The sequence below is a fragment of the Aspergillus ibericus genome, assembly GCF_003184845.1.
Source record: "Aspergillus ibericus CBS 121593 unplaced genomic scaffold BO80scaffold_68, whole genome shotgun sequence".
In the NCBI taxonomy this organism is placed as follows: domain Eukaryota; kingdom Fungi; phylum Ascomycota; class Eurotiomycetes; order Eurotiales; family Aspergillaceae; genus Aspergillus; species Aspergillus ibericus.
Window position 1 is genome coordinate 46984 of NW_020292166.1, and position 20764 is coordinate 67747.

Sequence of the window (20764 nt, forward strand, 5' to 3'; positions counted from 1 at the left end):
ATCGTTCCTCTTCCGTCACCTCCGGCCTCCCCTAACCATTTATCCATCCGTCCATCCATCCATCCATCCTCGCCAACTCAATTCTTCTCCCCTCCCCTCGGCGCCATCGCCAACACCACCACAATGGCCTCCCCTCCCCCCTCCCCGCTGACCTCCCCCCTCGCCACCTCCGCCCCGGACCTCCCCAAATCCGCGCCCCCGGTCCCCATCCTCCCCAGCCAACTCGCGCGCATCTACTCATTCCTCCACCCGGCCGCTCTGCTCTCCGTCTATGCCGCCCGATTTCCCGCGCTCGTCGCAGACCCGGTCTCCGAAATGGCCCAGCAGCTTCCCATCCTGGCCGTCGCGCACGTCGTCTACGCCATGATCTGTCTCCCGCCTGCGGGGTCGGATGTCTCCCTGTCCGCACCGACCTCGCCTGCCGCGACGGCTTCGGGATCCGCAACAGCCACCGGAACAGCGACACCAACGGGGAATGTCATTCTTCGACCGGGAAAGGTTGGACGTCGTCGTACGAGGGATTCTGCTGCGGGTGGTGCGAGTGCCTGGGGGGCTAAGGTTGCGGTATGTTTATCCTCACACCTACCTACCTTACCCATATACCCTTTACATTCTTCCCCAGACTTAACTCTACTCGCCCATTCAAACAATGAAATTGACACTAACTATATAAAAAATGTAGCCCGCCCTCCTCTCCCTAACCCTCACGACCCTCCTCGCAACCCCCACCCTCGCCATCCTCCTCATCCTCTTCGGTGCCCCCTTCACCACCCACCACGTCCAGACCCTGCTTTGCGCCGCTCACATGGCGATTCTCTCCTCCACGGGACTGATCTACGTGCATGGTGTTGATGGCCCCGTTTGGAAGGAAGTCTGGGGATGTAAGAGACCCGGTGATGCGGTTTGGGGTGGTGCGCTCGGTACGGCGGTTGGGGCTTGGTTGGGCGCGGTGCCGATTCCGTTGGATTGGTAGGTTTATACCTTCTCTTTTCTCTGTCTTTTATTTGGTTTTCTGTTGGGAGGGGAGGAGAGGATGAGATGCTTCACTGGGGTGTTGTTGGGTATGTGCTAATTGGTGTAGGGACCGGCCGTGGCAGGCGTATCCGATTACGCTTCTAACGGGCGCGTATCTGGGGTTCGTGGGGGGTACTATGTTGGGACGGTCGGTGTTGTTTGGTAAGCGGGTGCGGTTTGATGAGGGTGAGGAGTCGAGGAACAAGGTTGATTAATTCATCACTGATTCAGTGGTTTATCTTCGTGGTTGGGGTATGCAAATGGTTACTTCTAATGTAGCATAGTTGATAATAATGTTCTATCAAGTCTACAGTGCAGCCGGTGCAAGGAGAAAAAAGAAAAGGAATGGTGGATATACAGGTCGCCTGCAGCCATTCATGCAACGCAATTTCATGCCGGATATCATCAGAACCACGCAGTAAGCAGAGCCTTTCAAGCAATAATGAATGGGTATGAGTGCAAGTGTCAAGTCGAGTCGTTAAGAGGGGAGAACCATGTTGTTCAACAACGGGATCATATCATCCCGCCCACTTCCACCCGTCGGGCCGATGGCCACCGCGGGTGGTATACATCTCCCTTCGGAGGCAGTTCCGGCCGCTCCTCCGAGTCGCTGTCGCCAGGGCAGAGCTTCTCCGTCGGCGCCGAATTGGTCGGGGACGGACCCAGGGCTTGACGCATGCGGATGATGTCTTGCGGGTCAATCGTCCGCACCGGGTGCATGGGCCCCATGGACTCCCGCGCCATTCGCGTCAGCTGCTCGACGTCCCCGCGGAGGCTGGACACCTGCTCCTCGAGCTGCCGGCGCGCGGACTGCTCCCGGCGCAGCAGCATCACCAGCGCGCTGTACTGCTCCACGGAGATGGCATTATTGCATTCGTGCAGGGAGGTGGAGGACGGCGCTTGCAGCGTCCGTGAGCGGTGAAGGTGGTTCGGGCGAAGTGTGCTCGTGCTGAGCGGGCGATCGGCGCCCGGCGACTTGGCATTCGGGGCCTCATCGCCTCCCGACGGCGACCGCGCCGACGACTGCTTGCGCTTGTGTCGGCTCGTGGTCGGTGATTTCTTCTGCCCCGATGTCTCGGCCGGCGTCTCGCTACGTCCACACTGCATCCGCGCGATCGCACACTCCAGGTCGATCAATTTCACCTCCAAGGTGGTTAGGCGCTGTTCCAGAGTCACATTTTCATCATGCTGTAGGGAATTGACAAGCGTCCCGACCATCGGGGGAATGTTTTCTTCCTGGACTTCCTCCTCATCCTCGTCCTCTTCGTCCGCCTCTTCTAGGAAGGACGGTTCCGTCGTCGGCTTCGGCGCACTGGCCACGGTAGTCCTTGTTGGGGGCCGTTCAGATGCGTCTACCTCGGAGGGCGCCCCAAAAGTTGTCGATCCAGCGTACGATTCGAGACTGCGTCGCCTCCACTGGATCGGAGACATCAGGTGATCCTTGGCCATACCGCGCAGAGCAGTCGCGCTGCGCGAGCGTCGTTTGATCTGCCGCACCTCTCGCCGTCGGGCCTCATCCGGATCACTGTTCGCATGAGGATTGTTGTCTCGCTTGCTGGTAGGACGGTCCGAGTTGACCACAGCCTCGAGCGCCCCGCGCGATTCGTCGTCCGAGAAGATCAAGCTGGGCAGGGTCGCTCGTCGGCGACGCGGGTGCGGTTCCAGTTTCTGCAAGGCCTCTTCCCACGATGTTACGGGTCCGGTCTCGTGCTGCAGTGGGCTGATTGATTTCCCGTTCAATGAGCCGGAGAGGGGAAGAGGTTTGTCGAAAGATCGGTCCGAACGCGGACTCTGGTTGCCGAAGCGGCCTGGGGCGGGATCTTCGTCCCCGTCCTCATGGCCTCGACTCTTGCGAGTGAAGATCTTCCGCATGACGGTCTTGAGAGTGCTGCCCGTCCGACGATGGGTGCTCGGCCCCCGGGCAATGGTAGTGGTCCCTGGCGAGTACTGTAGCGCGGTGACGGCGCGATTGTTGCCGCGGAGGCTGTTCGCGATCAGGGACGATTCGGAACCACGGGGAGGTCGACGCGTGCTGACGACCAGTTGTTTGGAACTCATGGGCGGCAAGGCAGTATCAAAGCATGGGTCTGCAGAGGTCGAGTCAGAGGTTGGAGGGTCGGCCAGATGACTCTGTGCGGAGCCACTGCGGGCTGTACTTAAGCTGGTGCCAGACATATCGGGATCCGGCTAGAGATGAAACATGCAGGCTGCAATCACGGCGGGGTCCAATCGCATCCACGCGCGACAGGGAGTACAAATATAGACAAATGAGCCGATCGGTAAGGACTGACACGAAACGCAAAGATAAGGAATGATTGGGTATAAGCAACAGCGCCGGTCCACCAGCTGAACGAGTAGGGTATCTAAGGTGCAAGGCTGGGAGCTGGCATCAGTAGGAGTCCACTGAGTGGGCGGTGGAGGGGACGCTGACCTTGGCAGTAAGCTCAAAACATGATCTATAGGCTGGCGGTGCTGGCGACGGAAGGAAGGGAAAAGTCAAAGGAGTCAGCACGAGGGAGGGAGGGAAGAGAGAGGAGGGGGGAAGCAAGCAAGCGGGGAGAGGAGGTAGTGGTGGTGTGATGTATGGTCAGTACTGTGTAGGAGAGAGGGAGGGAGAGAGAGAGGGAGCGCCGTGACTCGGGACTACTGGAGCATGAGGGCGTCACCGAAAAAGAGAAGAAGCGGAGTAGATGGGGAAGAAAGACGACAATTGGGCAATGGAAATAGGCATTCGCTAGTCCGACACGCAGTGAAGGAGGAGGGCAGCGCGCGGTCACGATCGGCAGCGATAATGGAGTTCTGGAGCAGAATACGGGAATCCCGCGAGCTTATCAAACAGGGGAGGAAAACTGGATCCTCAAAAAGAATGGACACTCCAGAGGGGGGAGCAATCAGAAGCGAGAGACCAACAACAACAACAACAACACAACAAGAAGGATTGACAAGATGACACACGACGCAGAATCATACGGGCATGGAGGGATGAAGGTGAGCAGGCTGCAGAGAAGATGAAAAGAAGGCCGGGGGAAAAGACCGGCCGGCCGGCCTGAAGTGGAGCCCCGAGCCTGGCGTTTCAGGCCAAGGCGCGTCAGGGGTATTTTTAGTTTCTTTCCTCCAGTACTCTGTACTATACACTGTATCCGTACAGTGTGCACAGTAATGTACTAGGTACGGAAGAAAAGACGCTGGTAACTTCAATGGTCTCCGATCGACCCTCCTGCCAACCGTGTCACCGGAATCGCACTATCAACATCCTCTGAATTTCAATCCTCCTCCTTCTCCTTCCATTCCCAATCCAGCCGCATGCCCGCGCCAACTCATCGCGATCCATGCGCTCCTTCGGCCCCATTGCCAACCCCTCCACTGCTCGGATATTCCCCTCTCGCCTCTGCTCGTCATTGGACCACGACTGCAATCCTCCGCCCTGAAACACGCCAAGTGGCCTTCCTCCGCTCCCGTTCTGAACCGATTAAGTTGTCCCATCAGACGCTCGGAACCGTTCGCTTGCAGGCATCACGGTCGCTCATCTCGAGTCGGGCAGAATCAGCGCCGCGAGGGCCGGCCAGCCCGCTCGTGGGATCTAGATCCTGCACTAATCGCCACGCCGCGCGCACGATCTTCCCCCTGGCCGTTTCGGGTGAGGGGCGTAAATCCATCGCGCCACATGGGAGCTAACTACGGGGCGTCGATAGTTGGGTGCGATCATGACATCTTTCGGATTCTTTGTCCTCGATTTCTGCTGTCTCTGCCTGTTGTGGTGATCCGCGTAGATAGCGCGCCGTTTGACCTCTCACCAGACTCGCTGCAAGGAACAAGCATGCAGGCGTAGCACGGGGCTGCCAATGGCCGTCCCGTCTGATTGCAGGACACCCAGCGTGAACTCCATGCCTAAGCAATGGGGATGCTTACAGCAACTCGCCCGCATCGGGATATCGCAAATCGGCGTGCTCCTCCAAAAACGCCATCCAGCGCTTAAGGAACCCACTGCCCCTGTGGAGAAAGGGTCACGTCAATCACCTGCGCTCTACGAAATGAGAGGGGTACTCACTTGCTAATCGTCTCCGAGTCACCGCAGATGCACAGATGCCGTTTCGGCCGCGTCATGGCCACTAATGCTGTCAGTCCATGCAGGCATCGGACTCCGCAGGGGTCCTACCGTTCAATCGACGCCGCTCTCCTAAGAATCCGACTTCGTGCTCACTGTTGCTGCGCACGAGACTGACCACAACGGCCTCCTTTTCACGACCTTGAAATCCATCTACGCTGCCCAGCTCCAGGCCTGGGTACTTCTCCCGCAACATCTGCGACAAGACGGCCAGCTGACCGTTATATGGCGTAATCACCGCAATGTCTTCCGGGTGTACGCCTGCATCTACCAAGGCGTCGACATGCCGGGCCACGACCAGGGCCTCCATTTCGTTGCTCTTGCTCTCCCCAAGGCGGGCTTTCTTACTGACATCCACGTCCTCTGTCTTCTCGGGGAAATCACCTCCCTGAGTATCCCAGAACACCACCGGTTCCTTGGTGTCATCGGTCTCCTCGACGTCGTACGGTAGATCTTTTAGGAGTCGCGCTTTGACAGCCTCTGCAGCCATCAATTTCGAGTCATATAACTCGTCCGACGGAAACTGCATAATCTGCTCATGCATTCGATACTGCGTCGTGAGCATCCGTTTAATTCCGGGCCCGTGCATCGACAGCAGTCGGTCGAACAGGGTTGTCTCGAGCGAGACATTCTCCAGCAACTCGACCCCGCTCTCTTTCTCTTTTTTCTCCTTCACCTTGGACTTTGAACTCTGCATTTGTTCCTTAGTAGACTTGACGGTAGGAGGCAGCTGGAGGTGATCACCAGCCAGAACCACCTTCGATGCCAACAACAGCGGGATCCAGCACTGTGCCTCCAGGGCCTGGCTCGCCTCGTCGATGATCACCACATCGAACTTCTGGCCCTTCAGCTGGTGTCCACCCGCTCCATGCAGCGTTGCCAGCACCACATCACTCTCGCGAACCAAGTTGTCCACACACTTGGACTCGCGCTCTCGGAACTCGCGCCGTAGCTCCCTGAGATCATCGTAGATAGCCCGTCGCTCCCGTGCGAACCTCGTCTTCCGGATACTAGCCTGCTTCTCATCGATCTCCTTCCGGACATCTCGAACGATGGCAGCAGCCTCCGACGTGTGGGTGAGCACTTCCAGGGAATGATCCAGGACAGATGGGAGCAACCGCGCGGGGTGCCCGATGCGCACCACGGGTACCTTCTTCGGCGCCAGTCTCTCGACGATATTGTCGACCGAGATATTCGACGGGCCGCACACCAACACGCGCATCTTCCTCTGCACCATCTGCAGGATCAGCTCAATCAGGGTATGCGTCTTTCCTGTACCAGGCGGGCCATGAATGAGCGCGATATCCCGCGACGCCAGCGCAAAGCGAATAGCCTCCTTTTGAGAGTCATTCAACGTAGGATCAGTAAACTCGACCGGGCCAACCGCATCGTAGTCGGGCAGCATGGGCGTGGTATGACCAAAGGCGACCCGCATGAAATGAGTATGCTCTGTTTCAGACATCTTGGCCATTCTCTCCATTGTCTGGTTCATCCTGCTCCCATTAGCCTCTCCATCAATCCTATGGATAGCCACTTACCGTCGAAACGTCACATCATTAGCAAGTTTAATCCTGCAATCGTCAGTCCATCCCAACCCCCCGAATCAAACACTCGAATCGAAAAAGAAACATACATCCAAACCTTCCTCCCCCACAACTCCTCCACCGCCTCATCCTCCCCACCCTTCGCCTTCCCTCCTCCACCACCACCCCCCTTCCCCCCAAAAGCCACCCAAACCGCACTCTCCCCCACTCTCGTCACCACCCCTTCCACCCCTCCACTCCCACTCCCATCCCCATCCCCCTTCCCTCCCTTCCCCTTCCCCTTCTCCTCCCCCCTCTTCCCCGTACCACCAACCTCCACAACCCTCACCACATCCCCAACCCTCAACCCATGCACCCCCAACCTCAACTTCCCATCCCCGTCCCCATCCCCGGTACTCTGCACCGCCGGGTCCGGGGCAAACTCCCCCACCGTGCGTCCTCCAAGGCCAGTCCGACACTGGTTCAGGATTATCCCGGTTAAGGCGTGGCCGGCGGCTTGGAGGGCGCGGCGGGTAGCAGGGGCGGCGAGGAGGGTCGCGCTGGTGGAGAAGAGTGTGGAGGAGGTGATTTCGGCGGATTGTTCGGTTTCGAGGAGGGATTGTTGCGTGATTGCGAAGGGGGGGATGGGGATGGGTTTGGTGGATGGGGTTGGGGGCATGGTTGTGGTGTGTGGTGTGGGCGGGGATTGAGCTGGGTTTGTTGTCGAGTTGGTGTGATTGCGGTTGTGATTGAAGGAGAGAAAGCGTGCTGATAAATGGAGTATATAACCTATCGGAAGATATGTAGATATGCAGTATGCGAGGTAAACCAGAATCGCTGTCACTATGCATTCAAACAAGTTGAAGAAGATAGACACAAATAAATAACTTCCGCGGGGAAGATCAGCGGGGATCCGTGACTTCATAGGCCCAAGCTAGCCACTGCACTGCCGCAGCTAACTAACTAACCAGCATGCACAACCCTGCTTACTCATCCCTACCTTTTATGCACTAAGTAGTTATATACTTCCCCTCATAGCCAGCCAGTCAATACAGTGAAGAAGTAAAAAACCATGAACAAGGAATATCGACACAGCCCCAGCAGTTAATATAATCTGAAAGAAATTCCACTCACCAATGAGAGGGATAAAAACCTGTTAAGGAATGAGGAAGTGGAGGACTTTCACTGACCAGGTGAAGAATATATTACGGGGGATCCGCACGGCGGGGGGGTTTCCTCTTTCTTGAGCTGGCACTTGCTGGCAGTCTGTCGGTGGATACACGACCATACAGGCGACTAAGCAGGGTGGCTGGGTTTGGTGCCCTAGTTTGAGATGATGTCGTTGAACAGAAGAGAACAAAGCATGGGATTAATTATTAGGTACATGAGACCGCCGGCGGCTGGTCGTTAATCGGCCTGCTCTTCGTGTTCAACTGTCATGCAGCCGTCGTCTCAGAGGACACGGTGAACCTTCCGCAGGAAGTTCTCCAATCCATACCTGAAACATCAGCCGCCTTGACACGATCACAGAGACGAGGCAATAACATGAAGAACAGATCGGGATATTATCAAATAGAACAGATAAGCTTTTCCGGTGAGTCCAGCAGGTGAACCCACGCAATAACTGCAACCCCTCGGATCAGCAGAGAACAGACGACGCAGCCAGACGACGCAGCCAGATAACCGCAGCAGATACCGCAGCAGAGAGCACACAAATACAACAACTGACAGATGCAGCAAGACAGCATCAGGCTGATCCTCGAAGGCTCTGTCTGCTGATGAATGGCATCCACGATCGTCGTCTTTCCACGGAAGTCAGTCCAAGGATAGCCGCTTCTACCTCTCTCTCAAACACATGGTCATCCACCAGGTACACCCGAAAGTCCCGCAACCCCTCCAGATCAGTGAATGCTAACAGCAGCTTACGCAGGTATTTCTTGCGGGCATCTTGCGAGTACGTGACGGCCCCCTTCAAGCCCAGATCCACAATCTTGATGGACAGGCGCGACAGGTCAAAGTGCTCCCGGATGAAGCGCCGCAGCACGGACCAAGAAAGCATCGTCGCCTCCTCGGATCGAGGTCCAGTCCGGGGAGCGCTCCGGTAGCACACGGGGAACTTGAATGACAGGTGCTGAATCATGAGCGTCGACGTCGTGGGGATATGGTGCAAGAAGCGCATCATGAAGTCTGGATCCTCCTCTACAAAGGCAAACTTGTTCTTGGTGAAGAAGATGCGACGGGCATTCTCATAGAATTCGTGGCTGACCAAGAAATACGGCAGGGGCGACGAAAAGCAGTTGCAGCTCGTGGAGAATGCGGTTTGGCGTGCATGGCAGAAGCACATGGCCCCGATAGGCGAGCAAGTCCCACAGCAGGTCAGGGAATGAAACATGGCGATCCGAGAACGCTTTCGGTCCTGGAAAGTGATGATCCCCGGTGAGCAGTCGGACGGCTGCAGGGTGTAATCGGAGCGATTGAGCAGGATCTCCTCGAGCACCATCAGCTGGATCTCTTTGGGGAGGCGGGTGAACGGAAACGGAGGCTTGTTGGGCAGATTATCCGTCAATCTCCACGCAGCTCGCTTGATCACCGGCCGGATATCGTCGTCCTGAGTGTGGCTGAGATGAAAGGCACAGTGGAGGAGAGCCGGGAAAGGATTCATCGTGCACATGAGCCGGCAAGCCACCTCGAGATCGCGGACCTTGCACTTCATACTAAAGTACCGCAAACTGGGCATCTGAGTCCGTGACAGGTTACAAAAGTCCACCCACATATTCAAGATCGTGCGGTGGACACCGGGGCCTAGCTTGAGGAACCGATTATCTCGAGGACCCAGATCCAGATGCAAGTATCTCATGTGCTGCATACCCCATTCCATCGAGGTGCGGAAAGTCACAAAGTCCGACTTGCTATACAACAGCATGCTGAAGCGGTTCTGGGCAAAGAACAGAGCACCCGCATCCCTGCGAAAAGCCTGGCACGACTGAAAGACCTCAATAGGCAATTTGGGATGGTCACAGGGCCCTTCGTAGAAGGACGTCCACGACGCAGTCCATCCCCCGCGGGGAGTCCGTTGCTCAAGGGGCCTGGAACAGAGGCCACGGTCCAGCTTGCTGCGAACCTGCTCGAACGAAATATTGATCAGACAAGGCCGCAGCAACCCCACGTATTCCAGGATCTTTTTCTTGACATTCTCCGGCAAGTCCACAAACAAGGTCGGACCCCTCTGTGAGACGTCCATGGGGGAGATCTCCAAATCCATGTCTGCACTGGTGTAGGGAGTACTGAAAGCTGACACCCAACTATCGTCTTCTGAATCACCCGAGTCCATATGAAACTGCACGGAACGCCATAAGAGCGCAAGAGTTAGCACCTGCCAGGTTGTCAAGGGGACCGAATAATTCTAGGAAGTGGGGACGCACGCGTGACAAGTGAGGGGATTAAGACTTCACGTCCGAGAGGTTCATACGATTGTAAGGTGTTAAACGGACATCCCCGTCACCCGCAATCCCATATCGAACGCTACCGAAGGCCTCACAATAGTCGATAGAAGACCGGCAACCGATGAACGAGGATGGGGGGACACTACGGGGCCAATTTAAAAGAAGGGAATAAAGGGAAGGAAGACGGGGTGCAGTGAGCCATCGGCGGGGATGGCAAACCGGTCAATTGAAACAAACACCGAGCTGTGAAGGGCCATGCCTTGGGCATTCAAGCGACGTGCAGGATTTACTCTTCCTCCACCTTCACCTTCACCACCGGTCCATCGGAACTGTCCCCACCGGCTACTTCCTCCTTCACAGTGATTGTGTTTCGCTTTTTTGACACTAGTCCCCTGATCTCGCTCTTACAAAGTTTGGTCCCTGCGAGGTCGCATTCCCCGCATCTCCGAGCTACTGGTAAGCAGACCGTCTGACCCAGCCCGACCAGTAGCTTGTTAATCTCATGCCATTTGTCTTTCGGTAGCCATGACTCCAACGCCATGCGCGTTTCTTCCGGGTTCTTCGTCTTGTGCCAGCCCCAGAGATTGGTAATGCGGTGGACGTGGACATCAACGCCGATGCCGTCGTGTTTGCCCCATGCCGCGCTCATGCAGAGAAACGCCATCTTCGGGCCGACTCCGGGAAGCGTCATCAGCTCAGGGGCAGTAGAAGGGATATCCGAGTCATACTGATCGCGGAGAATGAGAGCGGCGGCCTTGATATATTTGGTCTTGTTGTTGTGGAAGCCCACTGTGCGAATCAGCTCGTTGAGACGTTCCGGGGCCACGGCCAGGATGTTTTCCAGGTTCAGAGTGCTGTCTTTGACCTGCTCTGTTGGCTTCCAGTCGTACTCGCCGGGTTCTTTCTTCACATTCGTCGCTGCTTGGTCACCCAGTTCAGTGTGTAGCCGCTGCATGGCAACGGCCGTGACGGTGTCCTTGGTCTGAGAGGATAGCATGAGCGCGATCAGGGTCTGAAACCGACGGTCCCGAGGAGACGACGCGCGCCAGTAGAGTTCGGCACATCCCATGGTGTCGACCGGAGCCGTGGGGTTCTCCTCTCGCATCTTCTTGACCATATTATACATGGTCTCCCAGTTCGAAGGCGGTTCTACTGTGTCGCCACCCTCGCGTTTGATTTTTCGCGCAGGGGCCCGACGCGCACGAACAGGCTTTTTGCCTGGCTCTTCTTTGACAGGAGTGTCGGTTTTCACGGATGTCTCAGTTTTGATAGGTGCTTCACTGCCGAGCCTCTCAGTTTTGACAGGAGTTTCCGATGCCTCGGTTTTGATGGGCGTCTCGGCTTCTGCAGGCGTCTCCGCTTTGACAGATGCCTCAGCTTTGACAGACTTTTCTTTTTGTTTCTCAGTTTTGATGCGCGTCTCCGATTTGACAGGCGTCTCTGTTTTCATAGGCCTCTCAGCTACCCGTCGAGACGAGCGCGTCCCTGTCCGTGTCGAAGGGCCGGCTAATGCGCTTTTGCGGCGCTTCGCTGGCGGCTCCAGGATATCTTCGATATCGACCGTAGGCACAGACGAGAGTGAAGAAGTATCATCATCACTAAATGCATCCACCGCAGGACCACTGCCTGCATTGTAGGAGAAAGACCTGAGCAGATTGAGTGCCTGGGAGCGAGTCTGGCGTCGCGCAGGGGGCGACAAAGCCTGCAGGACCTTGGCGGTATCCTTGGATGCTCGAGAAGTGCGCATTGTATTGGCCTAATGTAAAAAGAAGCCTGTAGAGTATAGACGTCTTCACATGAAACTCCCCCGGATCGACGAAGAAGGGCCGGTAGGAAGGGGGGAATTAGGGATTACAACATGGCAGAGCCCAGACCGCGGGAAGACGGCGCCGACTGACGCCGACCCACCGCTGTTGAGCCTCGGCTGCCAGCCTCCAGCCACCTCGATCCTACTATCATTCCAGTGTCATCTCTATCAATCACTCCGTCACTCAGTCTCTACTCTCTAGATATACATCCATCGCCCCTCACCTTATCCACATTCCACCCACTCCAACACACCCATGGCCTCATCCTCCACGACACACCGTCTCCTCCGCGAACTCAAAGACTACACCAACTCCCCCAACGAAGCCCTCCTCCATCTCGGCCCGGTAGACGAAGATGATCTCCTCCACTGGGAAGCCGTCCTAAAAGGCGTAAAAGGCACCCCCTACGAAGGTACCCCCATCCTTCCCCCAACCCTTACCCCCCATTCCCCTCCCCACCAACCAAAACCCGATTCTAACCAAACCACCCATTCGAAACACAGGCGGTCTCTGGTCCCTCCAAATCCTCATCCCGGCAAACTACCCCCTCTCGCCCCCCACCATAAAATTCAAAACGCGAATCAGCCACCCCAACATCTCCTTCACGACGGGGGAAATCTGTCTCACGTTATTGACCACCGAGCATTGGAGTCCCGTGTATACGTTGTCGAGTACCTTGACGGCGATTCATCAGCTGTTGACGGATCCGAGACCTGATTCGCCGCTCAATGTGGATGTTGCGGCGTTGTTGAGGGATGGGGATTTGGTGGGGTGGGAGAGTTTGGTTAGGTTTTGGACGGGGGAGGAGAGGTGGGTGCCTCATTCTACATAGTTATTTGTTTTTCTGGAAGGGGGGTTGGGGGAGGGGGAAAAGGAGGTTGTGATAGATGAATACCCTTGTGAGAATATTGTTCTTGTTCAGTTGGTGGGTTTGTTTGTAGGTGGATAGGAATATCGTGAGTATAGTTCATGATACGGAGTATTGTTAACTCCACAGTAGCTATTTAGCTTTTCATAGATCTAATATGCACACGCTTAATATGTATATGTCCGTCATCCGACGGAAAGGAGAGACATGTCACGGATCATCGGAGATCTGTCAACCGGGCCGGATAATAAAACACCCAAATATCATGCAGCGCTTCAAGGAGAGACAATTGTTGGACGCCGGAAACATGCTTGTTGCTTGCTCAAGGATCGTGAGTGAGGTATCATAAAACATGATGAAATGTGATAAACGCCATAAATGCACGCGATAAAATATTGCAGTTGGGCCTACAGAGCCATGGCCACCATGGCGGCTCCGCCCATCATCAGGAACAGCTCCCGTCCGAGTCCGTTGTTGGATGCAGCAGAATCGGTTTGCAGTCCCGGAGATGCCTTGGTGCCGGTAGCCACCTCCCGGGAGGTTTCGGTGGGGTGCACGACCGTCACGGCAGTCACAGTGCTCAGCTGACCGTTGGGCAGAGTGGTGGTGGTCTTGTAGGTGGATGTGTAGGGTGTGGTCGCCTCGCTGGTCGTAGAGCTGCTGGTGGTTTGCTCTGTCGAGGTAGTAGTCTGCCTGGTCGTCGTCTGCGAGGTCGACGAAGATGTAGACGTAGACGAGGTGGAAGAGGAGCTCGAAGATGTGGTGGTTGTCGACACAGTCGAGGTCGTGGAAGAAGCTGTCGTCGTGTGAGATGAGGACGTAGACGAAGATGAAGTGGAGGAAGTAGAAGAAGTAGATGAGGCAGAAGGAACACTGGAGGTGGAAGACGAGGACGAGGACGAGGAGGACGAAGACGACACCGTTGACGTGGAGGACGTCGACGAGGTGGAGGAGGTGGTGGAGGTGGTGGCAGGAGAGGACGTGGACGGAGAGCTAGACTCACTGCTACTAGAGCTAGACTCACTGCTGCTAGAGCTGGATTCACGGCTGCTAGAGCTCGATGTGGTCTGCACGGCGGTCGTATGCGCGGTCGTGGGGGCGGCAGTGGTCGGAGCAGCAGTGGTTGCAGCAGATGTAGTCGCCTCGGCGCTGCTGGCAGAGCTCTCGGCCTGACTGGTAGTGGCGGCAGCTGCTGTAGTCGATGCAGGTTCCGTGGCCTGGCTGGTCTCTGCAGCAGTGGTCGCATTGCTCACTTGTCTCTTGACGAGGTTGAGATGTTCCGCAAGCGCAGGTTCCTTCTCGTAGGCTTGCACGGCCTCATCATCGGTACGAAACACGCCATGGCGAAACTTGTCAAACAGATGCAGCGCTTTGTGAATGGGGTTCTCCTCGAAGCTGTTGAGATACTGGCTGAAAGTGGTGTCGCTGGCGACCGAGTGGGATTGAGATTCGGACTGATCAGCAGTTGGCGCTGCGATTGCAGACGAGGCGATCAGAGATAAGAGAAGTAGATGAAACAGGCGAGTAGTGAACGCCATGGCGCTGATTGGGATCTGATCGGATGAGACTCGGTACGGCGTAAAAAACCTCAGGGGAGAGAAGAGGGAAGGTTGCGAGGAAAAGGAGGTGCCTATAGTTTTAACACCGGAATTGGCAACGGTCAGGTGAGACGAGACGATGAAGGACGAAAGAGGAAGAGTCCGACGGAAGATGGCGGGAGTGGCTCCTGATAAAGTGGCCAGCTAGTGAAGGAACTGGATGATGGCTGAGCTGCAGGCGGGCTGAAAGAGAGACCGAGAGAGACTAAAAGTAGTAACTGGTTGCCTGTCGACTAAATACAAACCCAAACCCCGAGGCTAAACGGTTCCAGTGGGCAAAAACAAGGCACTGATGGCCGGCCTGGCTCGCCTTGGCAGGTCCGAGTGGATCGCGGCTGGAAATCCACTAGAAGAAAAAACTCCTCGATGCAATTAATAGTACGCCGTCGTCCCGGGGGTTTTTGTCCCTGGTTCCCTGGTTTCCGAGGATCGAGGGTTCACACCCTCTCCAAGTCTCACGAGTCACCACGGTGGCACCCACAGACGGACAATGGCCGTCGGGAACAACACAGCAGCAGCAGCAAGCCTGAACCTTGATGGAAGCTACGGATATCGCTACCAGTGGAGAGAGTCCGCCCCATACGAGAGAGGGGCTAACGTCAGCATCAGACACAGCCCATGCGCACCAGGTCGGTTCCAGAATAGCCTGGACGGCGCCGGGCCAGCGATGCGCCCTAGTCTGCAGCCTGAATGCACCTAGGAGGTTAGATACATCGGTGTGGTGGTGGCCATGTCAGATGTATACAACCTTTGCCAGAGTGAGGGGTAAGACGAACGGAAATGTCAATCCGGTCGTCAGTGTTTCACTTTCAGTTGGGGGGAAAAAAGGCAAAAAAAGTAATGTGGAAAAAGTTAAAAATTCAACACACTCCGGGAAGTTGCCGAACGCCGATAAGAAAATCAGGGTGAATCATGACGCCACCGTGAAATCAGCATCGATGTTTTCTCCCTCCAGAGGCCCATTCAAGGCAATATTTCTCCTTATGTAGCGGCTCCAGGAAATTAGGATAGACGCGACTACTTGACAAAGTGCGGAGCACATACAATCGGACATTGTGGCATGTACTATTGATGGGCTGATAACAGCAAGGTACCGAATGCGACGTGGTCCGTTCCTCGGCCACCGTCTCCTCACTATTGGCAACCATTGACTGACTCCTATCCAGGGGAGTGGTCATTGTTCCCTGGATTCCTCCTCGCGTTCCTGGCTTCAACTCGATTCAATTCGATTCTCCGTCCCCGGCAACATCCCCATCACTGCATCCGTTCACGGACAAAGGCATGATGATTGATGAGTCGCAGAAGGTCCTGTCACAACTGCCCGGTTTGCGAGCCCGCCGCATCCGGTCAAGCGTCGGAGGGGCTTAGCTTCGATTAGGCACCGCGCTAGTCCCGACCCGGCTAGGAACACCGGATCTGGATCTGCTATTCTTGGCTCTGGTGGGGTTACATCAGGATTCTATTGGCTTTGATTGCACAGTGAGGCGAGAGCTAGACTGGAGCTGGATTAGCTCCCCTATCCTGGTTCATCTGCTTCAGGCAGAATCGAGCTTCAACTGAGCTGCATGGGAGGCCTAAGACACCTTACCATCAATGATTAACTAATATAATTAGCTCGCCTATCAAACCATCACAGCTATACTCCGTACAGCAGGACCCAACTAAGCAACTGAAGAAAGGTAAGAGCTACCCATGCAGTCGTACAAATAAAAATGATACGACGTGGCTAATCCCACCATTGGCTACTATAATTATCCCCCGCCTTGCAACCACACCAAGTACGACGGATGGATCATCCTCGCATCGACCTAAATATAACCTCGGTCGGCCTAGACAATGTCTCACCATGACCAGTCGGCAGCTTACATGTGACGTCGGCTCGGTACTCAGTCCCTTCGTATTCCAAGACACTTAGCCTCAATATCCGAGATACGGTGCCATATCTATCCCAGGGAAATGGCTACAGTCTACCGAGGACCTACGGAAAACATTCAACGTAGTAATCTAATTAAAGTATAGAATATAAAGTATATTCAACAACAAACTTTATCATAATTCACGACCGTTTCCCCGCAATCCAACGGTACCTCCACATCCCGCCAACTGACAACTGACACCTAGATGAATATGACGGGTGTTTCAGACTCCCTACAAGCTTGGTTTCAGCAGGAGTATTATTCGTTCCACTTGCTTTTTCACAATGACCTATCCCAATCACCAGATGATACCTATCATCTTTATATCTTTCGGTGAAACTTTTGATCACAGGGAAGGCGTTGAGACGTTGGGATATATGCGAGTTGCATTTCTGGGCGGAATCTTAATTTGAGGTTTGTTGTAGAGTCGGTATTTAAGTTTGGGTTGGGTGCGAAGCATAAAATGAAGGGAGAGGTGTGGATGAGACTGATGGTAAGTAGGTTCACTATACTAGTGTAGAACTGTATCACTTATCGTTTGGGTTGCAGGAAGTTTACAAAGAGATGACTATCGAGAGAACCTGTGGAGAGCTGCGATTCATCTGACAATGTACCAGATTTTGAAAGTTGAAGTGAGGTTCGGAAATTTGGGCATGAACATAAACTGTTACGGATGGTTGAAGGCGAGGTGATATCCATGGCGCAATACCGCCAAGGATGTAGTGCTGTCAAAACAGCAATGCACAGCGAAATGGGTACCATGCATAGTAGCCTCTATTGGTTTAATAAAGTTTCCCTAACACAATAGGTGGGTTGGGCAGAACACCATTATGGGTGCACCAATAGTGTGTTCTGAGAAGCCCGGGTTGCTCGTTAGAAATTTCCATATGCCATGTTCCCAAGTGAGACCATGGCCACTCCTCAACACATGAGTTGACCGACCGGACAGCTAATTAACCGCTCCTGAGCCGAGTAACACCCTACACACGCGATATCATATCAACCACTTGAGCGCGGAGTCCTAACGTGATGCCTACTTCCTCTCGAACAAGCCCATCCATGCCCCCCATCTGGCAACTTTGCCCTCTACAGCGTGTGCCATTTCTTCCACCGTTGCCGGGGAGCTAAGAGTACTCTGGTCGATCGTGCCATTCAGCGCCACCAGTTCGAAAAAGTATCGGTGCGGACCTTGCCCGCGAGGTGCATTGGGTGCGAGGTATACGCTGCCTCCACGGTTCTACCCATATTTGAATCCACCCCAGAGCATGTATGGCTGGCCTCGAGTGTTATCGACCTCGAAATCCGGATGCTGAAGCCCAGTGAACACTCGGGGGATCACGTAGTACAGGCCGTGGACGACAGCAACCGGAAACGCCGCGTCAGGATCCTCGCTGATGAGAAGGTATTCCTTGGTATCTTCGGTCGGAGATGGCCACGATAGAGCTGGGAAGTATCCTGCACCCTCTTGAGTGTGAGCACGGTCAAGATATGATCCAGATGGCCCAAGCTCGGTGCACTGAATGGGGATCGTGGGGTATGGGTGGTCGACGAATACTGGCTGGTCCGTAAAGAGCTTCTCATACTGGCACTGGACGGTGCCGAGAAGCAGGGCCAGGCTAAGAGTACACGCGAAGTAATGCATCTGATGCAAGGTTAGCATATGAAAGAGGAATGGAGGACGAAGATTCTGAAGCTGCACACACCTCAATAAGCACAACGGCACCAACGAGTTTGTAGCTGGGATCAGATGGGTAGTAACAGATGTGGTTGTTTTGGTGCTCTCCTGGACAGCATTGCGACTATATACTATTGATGGCCATATGTTTTGAGGCAGGGGCCAACGACGGAAGGAGCCATCCTGAGCATAATTGTTGCACCTATCTGTGGTTCCTAGGTTCGATGACCTTTTGACGCTGCCAGTTTCTACTCCTTGAAAGAAATTTGACCCCAGGTAGCATTGAGACAGATCGAACAATAGGATCTGTTTGTTTCCGCAAGATCACATTATCCCAGTATCCAGAATGTGTCACTCTGATGTAGATTCTGTCGGGCTCTTGATCACTTTCACTTCATTGAGGGAAAGCCCAAACCTCCGTTCATAGCCGCACGATGTAATCGAGGACCAAGGTTTATTATATCCAAGTCTTGGGGGCTTCTCCTAAGCTCGGAGCATTTTTAGTGCCGACAGGAAGCTATCAATCTCATGAAACTGCTCACTTTGACAGAGGAAATTTCAAAACCTCCGTCTATCAATGGAAGAATATTTCCGATATTGACATCTGTAAATGTGCTGGTAGAGTCACAGACTCTGGATTAGGCAGAGAAACAAGAGTATCCAGCTGCATCTCAAAATTCTATTTGATTGCGATGGGGTAGCTAGGACCGTATGGTAGCGGAACCTACTTGTACTGCCCGTGAATAAATACTACTTTCAGCAATGAAGACGAGGATGGCATGAGCATCCTTGATTGCTGTAGAAGAGATCGATGCACTCCTTCACTGAAACAAAGGTAAATATTTTGGGCTAGAGTAGGGCCCTATTGAGGTGTCGGAACTACTCTCCAATTTGACAAAGATGCTTCTGATGTATTGCCGACGCGGGCATAGAGGGCACTTGGAGTGGGTAAAGGCTGTATACCAGCATCTCGTGTGATGTCTTATCCAGTCGAACAATTTAAGCCACGCTCCGTATTTCATTGAATTGCTGCCTAGTCCTTAGTGCTGGTATATCGCTTTCATATTCGTGACTGTGGGTACTCAAGAAAATCTAGACTCCTCGGTTCCCTACTTCCCAAGTCTAGGCGTGCCCTTCCATTTGAGTAATTTTATAGGGTCTGATGTCGGAACTGTCGCGTCAATCGGCGGATTACACTGGCGAAAATAGGAGTATAAGCAGCTTATGAGAATCAAGGTTGCTACTACGTCTCCCAACTTGCTGTGTAATGTTGATCTGGAGAAATCCCCCGACCTTCTGCCTGAGGACGGGAGTTGTGCGACTGCCAAGAGTCTCGGCCCGGTTGGACTGAGGCAGCCAAGAGGAGGTCGCTTGCAGACTCGGCTGCCTATGAAGTAGTTCGAAGTCTCCAACCTTCACATGCTTGCCTGTTACGGATCAAACAGGGAGGTGGAGTTGAGTGGGTGTTGAAACATACCTCTTGCGGTTGGAGTAACAGTCGCTCTCCTTCAGGAAGGTCGGAAGAAAGGGCAGCAGCAGCCGCCGCGCTGAGTTGTTCTGGCGGGGCCCACGGAATCCGTGCGTTGACGTCAGCACCCTATTTTTGGTGAGACATGGACTGGGCGAAAGTGAAAGCAAGTCTGCCATGGTTGAGATGTGTGCGATAATGCAGGGTCTTCAAGCAACTACGGAGGTTAATATTCCTCATGAAGTATACAGCGTAGGCTTTGGTTATGTGCCATGTCAGCCGTCGCTGCTACGACCATACTATATGTACTATCTGTCGAGTAGTACTCAAAAGCCGTATTGTTTGAGACAGATTTCATTGCAGACCAACTTTATCTCTGTCGGGTTGAATTTCACTCGGTGCCCAAGTAAGGGAGTGTTATGTTAACGCACTGCGCCCATACGATCAAATTTCGTTTTTACAATCTGACCTGATATCTGCAGCGAGTGCATGTACTTTGTGTGCTGGCATCAATGTCTCAGTTGAAGGCACATGTGGGAGTCTGCGCTCTTGGCCGAGCCGAAGTTGCCCAATCCAAGGGCGATATTCCTGCTGGCGGCGATAACTATACTGTAAGTAGCGTTGTGCTCACCTTGGCACTACACAATGTCTGTTGCCTGTTGCCGCTGCTGTGAGTGCGCGTCAAGACTCAGAATAGTAGAGACAAATCCGAGCCATGTTCGCGGTGAAATAATGAAACAGTTCGATAATGAATTGGTTTTCCTCGGGAACCTTGAGGAAACTGATCTTCAGGGCACGGCAGGGAGCGGGAAGATGAGTTTACCTCCTTTTCCGGACTGTGCCTTGCTTTTTTACGTGAAGGGTTGGCATAGATAATAGACTCCAGTGACGCGTAAGTACCAAGTAAATAGTCTCCTCGTGTTGACGAGACAGGAGACTCCCCTATATACCGTGACTACAGTATCTTGAAGTCTAAATGTATCGACGATACCCCGTACGGTAACCCGGGCCTCCAGAGTACTACCAGGGACCCTTCCAGGGACCATCCAGGGCCATTCAGGGCCATCCAGGGACTTTCAGGGACTGGCCCCACTCCCACTCTTGGCTGGTCGGGGCCCCACCGGGAGGGTCGAAAGAAGGCATCTTCATCGCCCATTCTTTGTGTCCGGCCGCCATCCTCCCTTGGCTTGCATTCTCATTTGCCCCGTGGACGAAAAGTGTCCACTGCCTCAATTAATCGGCCGGGCCTAGTAGGGGTCCTGACCCTGGAAAGTGGCCACCGCAGCCTTTCATCGGCGGCTTGGCCTGGCGTTAGACCCTTTGCGTCCCCAGGCGATCGGACGATC

At 54.3% G+C, this 20764-nt stretch overlaps 8 protein-coding genes across 8 annotated transcripts; 3 read left to right on the forward strand and 5 right to left on the reverse strand.

Annotated features, from left to right (window-relative positions):
* The first annotated feature begins 113 nt into the window (after positions 1-113).
* Positions 114-1435, forward strand: BO80DRAFT_429668 (PIG-F family protein). The gene is made up of 3 exons (XM_025720524.1): positions 114-564; positions 683-969; positions 1082-1435. Exons 1-3 carry the CDS (start codon positions 124-126, stop codon positions 1227-1229), a joined length of 876 nt encoding a protein of 291 aa, XP_025570054.1. The 5' UTR covers positions 114-123; the 3' UTR covers positions 1230-1435.
* Positions 1436-1527: 92 nt separating this feature from the next.
* Positions 1528-3189, reverse strand: BO80DRAFT_459552 (uncharacterized protein; the record flags this gene model as incomplete). Its single annotated transcript, XM_025722349.1, has 1 exon — positions 1528-3189. The coding sequence occupies one exon, from the start codon at positions 3187-3189 to the stop codon at positions 1528-1530; it is 1662 nt and encodes a 553-aa protein (XP_025570055.1).
* Positions 3190-4141: 952 nt separating this feature from the next.
* BO80DRAFT_249912 (uncharacterized protein) lies at positions 4142-4988 on the forward strand. Its single transcript, XM_025714629.1, has 2 exons — positions 4142-4651; positions 4707-4988. Exons 1-2 carry the CDS (start codon positions 4318-4320, stop codon positions 4841-4843), a joined length of 471 nt encoding a protein of 156 aa, XP_025570056.1. The 5' UTR covers positions 4142-4317; the 3' UTR covers positions 4844-4988.
* Positions 4805-6688, reverse strand: BO80DRAFT_249915 (putative DNA helicase). The gene is made up of 4 exons (XM_025714630.1): positions 6658-6688; positions 5171-6602; positions 5063-5123; positions 4805-5004 (listed from the first exon to the last, which is right to left on the reverse strand). Exons 2-4 carry the CDS (start codon positions 6597-6599, stop codon positions 4920-4922), a joined length of 1575 nt encoding a protein of 524 aa, XP_025570057.1. The 5' UTR covers positions 6600-6602; positions 6658-6688; the 3' UTR covers positions 4805-4919.
* Positions 6689-7992: 1304 nt separating this feature from the next.
* Positions 7993-11832, reverse strand: BO80DRAFT_418355 (endonuclease III domain-containing protein; the record flags this gene model as incomplete). Its single annotated transcript, XM_025718256.1, has 3 exons — positions 7993-9954; positions 10425-11376; positions 11551-11832. 3 exons carry the CDS (start codon positions 11830-11832, stop codon positions 8390-8392), a joined length of 2799 nt encoding a protein of 932 aa, XP_025570058.1. The 3' UTR covers positions 7993-8389.
* A 235-nt stretch (positions 11833-12067) lies between these two features.
* Positions 12068-12725, forward strand: pex4 (putative ubiquitin conjugating enzyme (UbcJ); the record flags this gene model as incomplete). Its single annotated transcript, XM_025724080.1, has 2 exons — positions 12068-12305; positions 12397-12725. Exons 1-2 carry the CDS (start codon positions 12149-12151, stop codon positions 12723-12725), a joined length of 486 nt encoding a protein of 161 aa, XP_025570059.1. The 5' UTR covers positions 12068-12148.
* A 414-nt stretch (positions 12726-13139) lies between these two features.
* On the reverse strand, positions 13140-14597 carry BO80DRAFT_249970 (putative GPI anchored cell wall protein (Dan4)). The gene has a single exon (XM_025714632.1). It carries the CDS (start codon positions 14297-14299, stop codon positions 13169-13171), a length of 1131 nt encoding a protein of 376 aa, XP_025570060.1. The 5' UTR covers positions 14300-14597; the 3' UTR covers positions 13140-13168.
* A 2677-nt stretch (positions 14598-17274) lies between these two features.
* BO80DRAFT_249949 (YbhB/YbcL family Raf kinase inhibitor-like protein) lies at positions 17275-18374 on the reverse strand. Its single transcript, XM_025714631.1, has 2 exons — positions 17979-18374; positions 17275-17917 (listed from the first exon to the last, which is right to left on the reverse strand). Exon 2 carries the CDS (start codon positions 17915-17917, stop codon positions 17513-17515), a length of 405 nt encoding a protein of 134 aa, XP_025570061.1. The 5' UTR covers positions 17979-18374; the 3' UTR covers positions 17275-17512.
* Between the last annotated feature and the right edge of the window lie 2390 nt (positions 18375-20764).